The following is a 12,836-nucleotide window of genomic DNA, read 5'->3' on the forward strand; positions in this document are numbered from 1 at the left end:
ATCCGGGCGTGGGCAACGGTCTTGGGTTACAATACAGAGTGTGATAAAAGGTATCTGTTCTATCACCATCTGCTGAGGGTGGGGCAGTGATCCTTATCTCCAAGGGAGATATTCTGCTAATGGGCCATCCATTGAAACCAGCTGGGGCAGTGTTCTTTATCTTTTCACAACCCATCCTTCCTCCAGCCAGTCATTTTCTGCTCATGGCCATTGAGTCCCACTGTGTGACTGATAAAATTACTGCATACCATTGGAAGCTGTTCCAGCCAGGGGGAAGAGCCCAACATTTCTTACCAAGATAAAAACAGAGGTTTTGGGACACTAAGGGAGCCCCTTTCTCCACTGGACTCCAGAGGAAAACCGGATTTCTCCACATCACCACTGGAGCTCCGGAGGGAAACTGCACCTTGTACAGGAGCACTGCTCCAACTGAGCCACATCTGTCACTGCAGGAGGATGCAGCCACCATGGAATGGGACTGCTACCAACACCCTGCCTGACGGGTGTCAGGTTGTACTCTGACTTTGTCAGGGTTTGGAGTTTGTTTCTTTGTAGTACTGTATTTCTATTTTAATTTCCCTAGTAAAGAACTGTTATTCCTAATTCCCATATCTTTGCCTGAGAGCCCCTTGATTTCAAAATTATAATCATTTGGAGGGAAGGTGTTTACATTCTCCATTTCAAAGAGAAGCTCCTGCCTTTCTCAGCAGACACCTGTCCTCCAAACTAAAACAGCAACTTTTCATTCTTTGTCCATATATAAGCTGCACCTGATTATAAGCCGCACTTCCAGGTTCAGACCAAAATTTTAGTCAAAATGGTGAGGCTTATAATCGTGAAATTACTGTAATTTTTTGCATGTATCATACTTCTAACCCTGGAAAAAAAACTTGTCCCAGCAAAGCTGGCCCTACCAGAGTCTCTCCTTCTAGCAGGGCTCTAAGGTCTCTGTAAGAGCAGCAAGACCAAATGCTGGCAGTTGCCTTCCTGCAGGACTGCACACTAAGCACTGCCTGCCAGCAGAGGCTGCAGGGGAAGTTACACCTGGCTGGGACACATTTTGCTTTGTCTGCCACAGAATAACTGTTCAATAACATACACAAAATACAGCCCATTGAGATTTCTTCCTGTTGAATATTAGTCTGGCAGCCCACGTCAAACCCCTGTGAGAAATGGTCCCTGATCTTTTCCAACAATGGAGATGCCACTTAAAATGTCCCAAATTCTTCCACACAGCAGGTTTGGGAGAGTAGCTACTTAATGAGAAGAAAAGGGGGTTTGGACTGGTAAAAATACAATGTGCTGGAAAGCCAAGCAGCTATGGTTGCACCACTAATCCTTACTCCCGGCAGACCAGTGGAAAACACAGTGTGATTTGCTTTAGATGCATTTAACAAAGAGCCGGATGTTTGATTTTTTAGCTGTGTAGCAGAAAAATTCAATTCCCCCTTTAAACAGCACGATCCACTCGTAGCTATTATGGCAGCTTCAATTTTTGTTTTCTTCTAAGCTGGACAGCAGTGTTTAAAACTTTCTCTGTTTTCTGTATCAAAATTAACAGGGCAGTGCAGTCTGGTTTTTAGCTTTGGCCGGAGTGTTGGGCTGATAAATCATACACAAGTCCTTTTGGCAGGGTTTTAACACCACACCTGAACGAGCCAAGTGTCTGCAGGGCTGTTTTTCACTTGACATTTTTCCATTGTCCTGCACGCCGGGGATGAGGGGCTGATGTCAGTGGTGCTCCGAAGGCGCAGCCGCAGCGGGGCTGCCCTGCCTGGTGCTAGCAAAGGTGTGCAACCCAATACTGTGCTCAGAGCACATCTGGGATCGTTTCATTCCCATTGTTCTGCAGTTGAACTTTGCACATGAGAAGTTACAGCCCGGCAGCAGCCAGTGCACGACAGTGATTTCAGCTTAATAAATAAGTGAGTGGCAGCTCTAATACTCCAATTTTTGTTGCACTGATCATAATTGCAGCTTAGTGCCCAGCTACATCCCCTGTGTGTGAGTCAATGTGTGATTTTTTTCGTCCAGGAATTGATAAAGCAATTTTGTTTTCAGGAGACAATTTGATCTGTAGGGTCACTTTTAAAAGGCTGAGTACACGTTTTACCCAAGACTTTTTGGATTGGACTGATTTCAGGGATTGTAGGTAGAGATATGACTTTTTACTACATTACACTTTTTGTGATTTCATCTCCTAGAGGAACTTTCCTTCACCCTCCAGTAAAGCACAGTTTAGCATGAGGCTTGCAGGCATGGACATCACAGCTGCCTGTATGAAGGAGCTGTGTTATCCCCAAATTCTGATTGACCTGCGGCCTTGCCTTAAAGCTAATTACAGTAGCCTTCCCCTAATTTAGATGCATGCATAATTCCAAACTGGATGCCACGTGGTTTCCCTAATAACACTTTAAGGAAATGAATGAGCATCTATCAAGGATAAGCTTCGAGCCAGCTGGCACCAAGAATTCCTTAAAACTTGTGTCCTAGGACAAAACTGTTAACACACCAAAAACAGTTCACCTTGTGTGAATTGAGTGGAATTCATTTCAAAGTGAATTAAAAATGACTGAGAGGTACAGAACAAAATTAAAACAGAGACAATTTTGAATTGTACCTTAATAGTCTTTTGTCAGTTACAGCAAAATGGTTGTTTCATTTTCATAAGTGAAAGATTTCCAAGTGTTACACATTTTTCATTAAAAATTCCATTATGGACCTTTCACAGTTCAGATGATAAGAGTACCTTCAAATCTCTCCTGGGTGCACAGGCCCTCGTGGCTTTGGTGTGGAATAGCAGGGAATATTGTTGGAGGCACTGAAGTTCATTGGGGAGCAGCCACTGATTACAGCCAGGGGACAGAACAATATATTTTTCTAATATAGAGACAATGACCCAAGATATGCTTGGTGTCACCTTGAGCAAAATTAGGTCACCTTAATTGCATTTCCTAGGCTTGCATCTTCAAAAAATTATCTTTCCTCTTCAGCCAGTTCTGAATGGAATTTCTTTTCCTTACTCTGTAGTTCAAATCACCCTTAAAATATTGGCTAAAGGTATTTACTTTCCAAATTTCCCTAAATGGTGTGAAACTGTGTGTTGTTCCTTTGGGGATATTTATTATGCCAGGGATCTCTTGTATGCCAGGTTCTGTGCGTCAGGGATGAGGAAGCAGTGCAGAAAGGCAGGGACAGCACCTGAGAATTCTGAATTGCTCCTGTGATGATAAAAGCTGTAGAGGGAGGCTCTAGTGAGCTCTTCACCAGCACTTCAGAGCTTGAGCAGGAGGCAATAGATCAGCTCAAAAGCTGCTGTGGATTTTGAATCAGTTCAAATCTCTGATCTCTGTTCTGAAATCTGTGTGACAGACCCTAGACCCATCCATACTTCTGGGCTGCCCAGCCCTTGGGAAGCCTCACACCAGGTTTGTGAGTTGAAGGAACCTTCAGATTGCTAAGAACTGGAGAAGCAAACCTTTGTTCCTGGCCAGGTTTTTGATACCCTCACAGAAGCTGAGTAACACTTTCCCCACTGTGGCCCCCTCCAGGGAGGAGCCGGGGCTGCCCAAGGCTGATGTGGAGCTGTCGGAGGCACAGGAGTAACAGGTTTTGCAGAAGAGCACATTTATGACTTTTCAACATTATCCCATTTTCATCTGCTACAAAAATCGACCCTCAAATCTAACCTGTAGATGCAATTGTCAGCCCTAGAGATGAAGATGTGAAGGAATAAAGGAGTGAAGGGTTCAGGTATCTTGCCATCTGTAGCTGATGAAAGAGATTTCTTCCTCCCACCCCAAAGCCAGAGGAACTCATGAGGCTTTGGGTTACTGCAGGAGTGGCACAGACAGGGCATCTCACCTCTGCTGAAACCTCCACCATGGGCTTTCCATCACCTGTGAGCAGAATCTGATCACAGGCTGAAGAGCGAAAATGTGGATAAAATTCACAGGTTTTACTACAGCAAACCACACACTTAGCTGTTATTCCATCTCCTCCACAGCCATTGATTGAGGTTCCCAAGACACACAAAAAGGCAAAACAAGGTGTGCAAAGCAGCAGTTTCATGAGGTGGAGGCTCAGGAAAGGTGAAGTAGCTTGCACACATTGTCTAAGCCAGTTACCTGCAGAACAGAGCTGAGTGCCCTGACGCTCTGGCAGGAGCATAGGGGCAGCAGATCACTGCCTCACATCACCCAAATCTGCTCCTCCCAGCACTCCCAGCTCACCCCACAATACCACGTGAAATGAATTAAACAGCTTAAAAATCCTGAGGCTGTGCTGAACTGCCCTTTGGAAAGGGAAGGGGGGCCAAGAGCATGGGAGGAATGGAGTGAAGAGATCCCTGAAGGAGGGTGAGAGCTGCAGCAGGAGCTGGGAGGGGAGAAGGAGACAGCACAGGCAGCAGGAACCACTGGCTGATGCTGCTGAAGTGTCATCTTAATTATCCCTGGCAAAAGAACAGTGATTAACATCGATGACTGTGGACAACCTTTATGTAATTACTCATTAACATTTCTAAAATTGCACCTAGCTGCTACAGCAATACATGCCTTATAGATTTATCATTTTGAAGTCCAGAAAGAATCATTAGATGGTCTAGGCAAACCCCAGCACACTGCCAGCCACAATTACACTGCAGAAATCGGCACCAGAGGCGGCTCAGCAGCTCCTGCTTGGCTTCCACGTCCTTTCCAGAAAGGCCATCCAGGGATACCAAGCAATGGACAATCTGCCCCATCCCTTGAGGTGTTCTAAATTGAGATCACTCCCCTCTCCCAGGCTTACATCAAAATCCATGCTGGCTGCTCTTTTTTTTATTATTATTATTTATGGAAATGGTACCCACAGCCAGGCAGGGCTGGATGGGGACAGGAATTCTCTGTTCCCATCTCCTCTGTGCGGGAAGAGGCAGCTGAATCAGGAACTTCTGCATTGTGTATCCATACTCCCTCTTCAGACATGAGTCCCACCTGCCAGAAGGTACCATTGGCCAAGAACATTAACAGAAATCCTATGTATAATAATTTAAAATAGTGGATTAATTAGAGGAAATTGTGATCTGCTTGCAAATATCCTGCTGGTAGTAAAATGGAGCTAAGCCTTGCAGCTACAAAATTCATTACAAGCCACTGGCTCTGCTGAATTTTACTAGAGGAAAACAGCATTGTTCTTTATTCATTTTAGATACCAGTCCCAGTTAGACTAACCCAGCAAAATGTGGGTTTTTTTTTCCAAATGGAAGTGGAAAAACAAATAGTAGCTTGTGATCAGAGAAAAACCACTCTGATTTCCGTCATGTTGGAGGTGATCCTATTTCCATGCAGGCACTTCCATTTCCACCTAGGACTTAGTTAAATTAAAGTTCTTCTGTCCTCAGAGTAGGGAGAAGACAGTGTCTCCTGGACCCACTGTCCTAGTAGAGAACTGTTTGGAAGAGAACATTACACAGCCCTCAATGCAAGAAAAATCAAGCAAAAAGTCCCAGAAAACACAAAACCACCTCTTCTTAATGTGGGACAACCTCAACCCACTGTTGGTGTGATTCTGATTGCATGAGTACTGGCAAAAAATTTAAAATCTTTGTCACAGTTGCTGAGTAATTCTCAGAGTAATGAGCAGCTGGTATTTCACTCTGGCCAGACCAAGCCTGACCATTTTTAGGGGCCAGAAAATTGTAAATTTTTGTCACTAGACAACACCCAAGAGAGAGTAAGGAGCTTGGAAGCTTCATCCCTTCCACTGTTTGTCCTGTGTGCTGTTCCTGGGATTCAGACAGCTGACCAAGAATCCCCCTGTATGTGACAGCAAAGATGCATGACTCAGAAATAAACAAATATTAAAAAAATACAAATAACGAATATACAAATACAAATACACAATAAACAAATATACAATGAACAAATTATGTTCCTGCTTTCACAGCTGAAGCACGGTGTGATTATCTCGGCACCCACAGTGCTCAAGGGGGAATTTGGGAAAGGGCATCTAGGCTAAGATTTGCTGTCCTGGAGCACCAGGCACAGATCAGCCCTCCCAGTGTGAGAGGAGCAGGAAAAAACATGGAACGAGCTCTTACTGAGAGCTAGAGAAATCACGGAAAAGTAGAACATCAATCTCTTAATTTTGGATGGACGTAACACTTTGGACTTCCGAAATAATCAATAGTCTTTCTGCTAGTGGAGTGTTTCATTGGCAGCAGTTTCACGGAGAGTTTGAGGGAGATTATATATTTATGGTTTCCCATTTGAAAGACTTTTAGCAGGTTTACCTCGAACATATGGATCCTGTTTTGGTTCTTTTGTTTTAGCACTTAATGCTTGTGAAATTGCCAGTTAATGACATCCATGCCTAAACCGTGTTGCTTTTTAAAGTAAAATGTCTACCAAAAGTCCGTGTTCATACTTACCACTTCTCAAGTACAGCAATGAAAATTTTAAGAGGTTTGTTACCCATTGCATCTGGGGAGGGAACCGACAGAATAATGAAATTACAAGCAGGGGTTTAGATTAAAGTGTTGCCTGTGCTAGGTCTTGAGGCAACGCGACCCCACCAACACCAGTGGGGCACCCGGAGATGGGTGTGGGGGCACTCGGGGCTGGGTGTGGGGGCACCAAGAGATGGGTGTGGGGGCACCCCGGAGATGGGTGTTGGGGGCATCTGGGGCTGGGTGTGGGGGGCACCCCGGAGCTGGAAGGCTGGTGTGGGGGGAGGTAGGTTGGGAGCATGAGGTTCCTGGGGCAGGGAGAAGGGTGCAGGGGGTGAAGCTGGACACGGGACACCCCGGAGCTGGTGGGGGGGACCCCGCTGCGGGTTCAGCCAGAGAGAGCATCCCCTGGTAAGAACGGGGCCCCTTGGGTACCTCCCGGCTGTGCCCCCCCGGCAGAGGCTTCCCCGCGCCGGGCGCTGCGGAGCGCGGAGCGTGTCGCACACGTTACCGGCTCCGCTAATCACCCGGAGCCTTTGATTGCCCTGCACGTGGGGACGAGCCTCCGCACTTCAAACGAGCGTGGGAAATGCTGATTAAAAGGCTTTTCTCCCCCGTTGGGACCGACACCTCCTTTGAAGCCCTTCCAAGCGACAATGCAAACGCACCGTATCTATATTTTAAGTGACTTTAATTTCTCTTCCCCCCTCTTGCTCTCTTTCCCCCTCCTCTCCTTCCAGTTTTGGAAACACCTGGTAAGTTGTAAAATGATTTACGAAGTGAAAGTGTTAAATGAGGCCACCAGCTGTAAGACTGACAGAGCTTTATGAGTTTTATTAGGTGCCCTATTATGGAAAATAAACTTTAATCCGTCCATAAAAACAGAATCTGAAAAACATATTTGCCCTTTTAGTCTGGAACACTGAAGGTATTCTTGTGAAACGCTGGGCTTTAAAGAGATTAATTTTATTGAGACAGACACAATACACCGGTAGGACTTTGATACCGGCTCCGTGAATAGCTGCCTGTACCCACAAGGCTGGTTTTCGTGGGGCTGAGACGAGTTCAGACACACATCGCTTGGACATACAGGATATTTCTGTCCCGGTGGGGGCCGGCTTAATTAGTGGGTGTTTAACTGGAAATTTATGACTGAGGGAGGATCTTTATTGTTTGGGTGGGAACCTCAGGTAGCTTCTTTATTTATTATTACTATCATTTATTATTATTACTATTATTATTTATTATTATTATTACTACTATTATTGTTATTATTATTATTATCGTTGTTTTTATTGGTGTTATTGCATACACTATGCATTATATTTAATTTATTGATTTTTTAAATTTTTGAGATAATAAGGTGTTGTCCGGACTGATACGGATCAGATGTTTTGAGGTACAAGCAAGAGGTGTATCCTGCTGACAGTAACTCAATTCAAAAGCCGGGATTAGGGCGGAGGAGCCACCTTGACAACACGTGGCTCGTTCACGCTCCTGCCCGGCCGCTCACCCATGAAGATGCAGCCTCAGCCAGAAGCGTGAAAAACCAGAAACACCAATGCCTTTATTCTGCTATAGTCTTGAAGTCTCCACAGCCTGTGGCCAAAAGAAAATCGTTTCTAAATTTAAATCAGAGCCTCTCACGCGATCGTTTCCGTGCAAGGGGGTAAGGTATGGGTCAAACCCAAATCGAGATTATCCCGACCAAGTCTTTTAACATATGGGATCAGTTCAGATTTATGATATATGGTGATTTTTGGCGTGTCGCCCGGGGCACTGGGTGTGTGGGGCCGGCGAGCTGGCATTACCCGCGTTGTGTCTGGATGCCACCTCCACCTGCAGCTCCCCGTGAGGGGTGACACTTTTCCTTCTCATCCCATAATCTCATCCATCCGCCAGCCTGTGTTTCACAGCGCCGATTTTTACAGAAGCTGTTCAGAGGGACCGCGCTGTGGCCTCACCGGACAGGTTAACACGACTTCGTAGAAAATACCTTTAGTAAAATTATTATTATTGTATTTCTATAGTGCACGGTAGTGGGAAAGCTCTGTGTTTCAGAGCTCCTCTTTCTCACCCTCCGGGGGTAGGATGGAGAGCGGTGGATACGGGAGCGGAGCCGCCCCGTAACTCATTCCCAGGGATGAATTGTCAGACGTGGCCCCGAGCTGGTGAGGATGAGCCAGTGATTATATTTAAATTCTCTATAATTGATTCGGGGAAGAGCTGCGGTGACAGGGATTAATTGATCTGCAAATTTATTGGCGAGATAAATGGTGCAGTTATCGAAAACCCCGCGCTGCCCCGTCCTCAGTCCCGGGGAGGGCACGGGAGCTCCTCGCTCCTTTGGAAGTCGAGCCCCTGCTCCTTCCTTTCCCAGGCCCCATTCCCTCAGTAAGGGACGGTCCTCGCCAGCCCCCGAGCTCCCAAAAACATCACCCGGCTCTGGTGCCGGGGGCGGCTTCAGCCTGGATTGAGGCGCTCCTCCCGGGAATATCCTCTCAATAAATTCAGGCTAAATTCAGATTAGGCAGCGGTTCGCCCTCGCTCCCTCCCAAAGCACCGGGCTGCCCTGGTGAGCATCCTCCCCTCACACAGCGCTCGTACACCTCCAGTAAAAAACGCCATTTATTTCCCCCCCCATCGCACGGGTGGGAGGACCTGGGGAATAATTTAGCATGCATAAGTAGAGGTAATTTTTTTTTTTATAAATACAATATACAAAAATAAAGACCGTATTGAGATTTCCAGCAGTTTTAACGTTCATGACATAAACAGATTTCCCGATATATAGTAAGAACAAAACATTTCCAATACTCAGCAACAGGAACGCGCTTCCAGGGGGCAGGGATGGGAGGTGGGGGAGCTCAAGTTTTGTCTGGTTTTCAGTCAATAATAACACTGTATTCACGATAAATCCTCTTCCCCGGCCGGCATGCGGAGGATCCTCTTCTCCATCCCTCTCCAAGCAGGGAGAATCAGAACAAGGGGGAGCGGGACCGGTGCCAACCAGGAGCGGAGGGACCTGGGCGTGCGGGGGAGTTCACTGGGGCTGCGCCGGGGCTCCGTGCCGGCCCCGGGGCTGCGTGTCCTCCTCGTCCGCCTCGGAACAGTCGGAGGAATGGTACGGGCAGCATCTCCCGGCCGCCGCCGCCTCTTCTTCCTCCTCCTCCTCTTCCTCGTCCTCGGGTTCGCTGTCGGGCAGCTCCCGCATCCTCCTCCCAGCGCTCTTCTCGGGGGCGGGCAGCAGCAGGTCCTCATCCCCCTTGTCCTCGCCGCCGCTCCCTTTCTGCTTCTCGGCCTCCTGTGCCGCCTGCTCCTTCGCCTTCTTGCTGCGCTTCCACTTCATGCGCCGGTTCTGGAACCAGATCTTCACCTGGGGGACACGGGACACGAACACATCCCCTCATCCACCGCCCGCCGGGGCGGCCAGGCCCGCCCAGCCCCCGTGGGGCCGGGGACACTCACCTGCGTCTCGGTCAGCATGAGCGACGTGGCCACCTCGAAGCGCTTGGGCCGGGAGAGGTACTTGTTGAGCTTGAACTGGTGCTCCAGCTCCAGCAGCTGCTGGCTGGTGAAGGCCGTGCGGGGTCGGCGGCACTTGCCCAGGAGGTTGGACTGCGCCTGGGCTGGGGAAGGAGAAGGGGGAGCGCGGAGGTGAGCGCGGAGCCGCCGGGCTGCGCATCCCCCGGGAGGGAAGCGGAGGCAGGAAAGGCTCTCGCTCTGATGCAAGGCACCATTATGCACCGGAGCACGGACCGAGGCGGGGATCTCCCCCAGCCCCTCCGACTCCGGGGTTTCTCGGCTTCCGCAGAGTCAGGGGATCGCCCACAGGGACCAAAAAAAAAGGAATTAAATTAAATCTTTTAAATAAAGGAAAATATGTCTCTTGATTTCCCAAGAGCCTAACAAACGCGAGACAATAAACCGAAGCCAGGGATCGCAGCGAAGGGGCACAGGGCTCTCCAGGGAGCGGCAATTTGCTCCATTTAATATTTTAGTTAAACCTGCCTCATTCCCTGCCCGCCCGTATCCTTTTAATTAGCGGGATTGCAGGCGGGCACGCCTCCGGCGGGCAGGAACCGGGACCGGGACCGAGGTGAGCGCCGGGGCACCGGCTGACCCTCGGAGCATAAATCAACAGCGAAGACTAGAAAACCGTCTTGGAAACGAAAGGTGTAAAAAAAAAAAGAAATTAAAAATCGTGTTTTCCGCATTCAAAAATTATTAAAACTACGGATATATTAGAGAGGAGAAACAGAACACCAAGTAACAGCAAAAAAATAAATTCAGCCACGAGAAAGCTGAGCCTCTTCGAAGGCCCTGACACCGCTATTGCCCGTTTCTTAAAGTATTTAGATACTGTGGCTCATTTTGTTTAGAAAAATAAAAATCTGGGAAAAGGCGGTTCCTGCTCCCTGGTCGCGGTTGGAGAGAGCTCGCTAAAGCGGCCGAAAGAAAAGGACAGTGTCCGCTCCCGGCCGCAGCGCCCGGGAGATTTTTCTCACCGCCGTGCGATTTTCCGAGACTCGTTTTGCTCGGTTATTTATTCTCCTCTGCTTCTTGTTTGAGAGTCAGGGCTCTAACAGCTCTCCTAATTATTTTTTCTTCTTGAATGTTCCAGTCTAAACAACCCCAATTCGAGAGAAAACAATGGACTTTTTTGTCTGCGAATGTGTGTGCGGAGTAGGAGAAGGGGGGAAAAAAAATCGCAATTCTTTTCCTGGCATGATTTTCGTAAAACTACACCTCCGGTATTGTTAAATCGGCCATTCCCACCGAGAGCTCACACCTCCGAAAATCTTTGCTGAAACCAGATGCACACAAGTTCCCCATGGCCGCGAGGCCTGGAGCTCGGCAGCGCGCTTTGCTGGGACTCCGCGGCTGTCTGGTTCCATCCAGCACTCCCAGCCTTTCCTGGGCCCAAACCTAAACCCTTCCCACTGCACTCCATTCCTGTTCGTTGTGTCCAGGGAATGCAGAACCTCAACATTTTGGCCGGTGCCAGATCCTCCCTACATTTGCCTAGGAGGCCTGACACAAGTGTTATTATACGCCCATTTCCGATGAAGAGGAAATAAAATTAAGAACGATGAGTGATATGATCTGCCACCTCGTTTTTAGGGGGTTATATTGAGACTGGGATTTTGGGGATACCATAAGAACTCCTGTCCCTGTCCTCATCAATCCCCCACCTCCCCTCTCCGGCGGCTTTCACCCTCAGGGCACGGCGAAAAAGCGATTTGCAAAGGCAGGGAGCAATTTGTCACCTTACATTTAACCTGCCGTGAGAGGCCAGGCTGTCCGGGGCTCCTGAAGGGCAGGGAACGGCGATGTGACCGCACATCCCCGCTTCCCATTGCGGAGCGCTACTTCTTTCTTTTAACATAAATTTTTCGAAAATTAAAAGCGCCTATTCCAGTTTAAATCTGCAGCTTGTTTAGGCGAGGACAGGAGGGGGCTTCTACCCTCTCGGAAGGAGGCCGGGACAGGGGATGGAGGGGACGCGGCTGCGGTGAGGAGGGAGGCAAAATACTCACAGTTGAAGTCGGGCATCTTGGGCAGGATCATGCCCGCGGTGGAGGCCCGCAGCCACTGGTCCAGCTGGAAGGTGCCGGCGCTGAGCTTGATGGGGTCGGCGGCGGGGTGGGAGGGGTGCGCTCCCTGCACCTGCGAGTAGGGGTAGGAGAGCGCGGGGTGCTGCCCGCCCAGCGCCGAGTACCCGTACACCGGGTGCCCGTAGAGAGCCGCCTGCGCCGGCATGCCCGGCCCGCCGGGCGCCGCGGGGTGCAGTCCCAGGGCCATGCCGGCCGCCGAGGCGTGGTGGTGCGGGTGGGAGCCCGAGCCCGCCCCGGGCAGGAAGCCGGGCTTGGGGACCAGAGCGCAATGGGCGGCCAGGAGGCGCGGCGGAGAGGGGCTGTCGGTGCGCAGGCAGTCGGCGGGGCCGCCGGAGGGGTGCTCGGAGGAGGATGAAGAGGACGAGGAAGAGGAGGACGAGGACGGAGGGCTGCCACTCCCGCTGCTGCTACTACCGCTGCCGCCCAGCGAGGTGACCAGCGCCAGCGGCGCGCTCTGCCCCGCCGCCGCCTTGGGGGGGTCGACAGCCAGCAGCGCGTCGATGCGGAAATTTTTGGATTTTTCCATGGGAGCGCCGGCGGGAGGCGGCTGGGGACCGTGCGGCTGCCCCGGGCCGGCCGCGTCTCCCGGCGGCGGCGGGCGGCAGTGCGGCCGCGCTCCGCGGCGCGCCCCTTCAAGGGCCGCAGGCGGCTCCCATTGGCCCCGCGCCGCTGCGGCTCCGCTCGCCATTGGCTGCGCCGCCCACCCGTCACCGCCGAGAGCCCGCCCCCTCCGCGCGGCGGGCGGCACCGGGGGGCGGCCCGGGACACCCGCGGGGGACATCCACGGG

At 50.1% G+C, this 12,836-nt stretch overlaps 1 protein-coding gene across 1 annotated transcript; it reads right to left on the reverse strand.

Moving 5' to 3' along the window:
- Window positions 1-9,473: 9,473 nt before the first annotated feature.
- Window positions 9,474-12,574, reverse strand: MNX1 (motor neuron and pancreas homeobox 1). Its single transcript, XM_033079243.1, has 3 exons — window positions 11,971-12,574; window positions 9,899-10,059; window positions 9,474-9,806 (listed from the first exon to the last, which is right to left on the reverse strand). Exons 1-3 carry the CDS (start codon window positions 12,572-12,574, stop codon window positions 9,474-9,476), a joined length of 1,098 nt encoding a protein of 365 aa, XP_032935134.1.
- Window positions 12,575-12,836: the final 262 nt, after the last annotated feature.

The sequence above is a fragment of the Catharus ustulatus genome, chromosome 1, assembly GCF_009819885.2.
Source record: "Catharus ustulatus isolate bCatUst1 chromosome 1, bCatUst1.pri.v2, whole genome shotgun sequence".
Classification (NCBI taxonomy): domain Eukaryota; kingdom Metazoa; phylum Chordata; class Aves; order Passeriformes; family Turdidae; genus Catharus; species Catharus ustulatus.

Excerpts from the sequence above, each read along its gene's own strand:
- MNX1 (XM_033079243.1), bottom strand. The coding sequence starts at position 12,574 with ATGGAAAAATCCAAAAATTTCCGCATCGACGCGCTGCTGGCTGTCGAC. Across the intron at positions 10,060-11,970 it reads CAAGATGCCCGACTTCAACT|CCCAGGCGCAGTCCAACCTC; the intron begins GTGAGTATTTTG and ends CTCCTTCCCCAG. Across the intron at positions 9,807-9,898 it reads TCATGCTGACCGAGACGCAG|GTGAAGATCTGGTTCCAGAA; the intron begins GTGAGTGTCCCC and ends CGTGTCCCCCAG.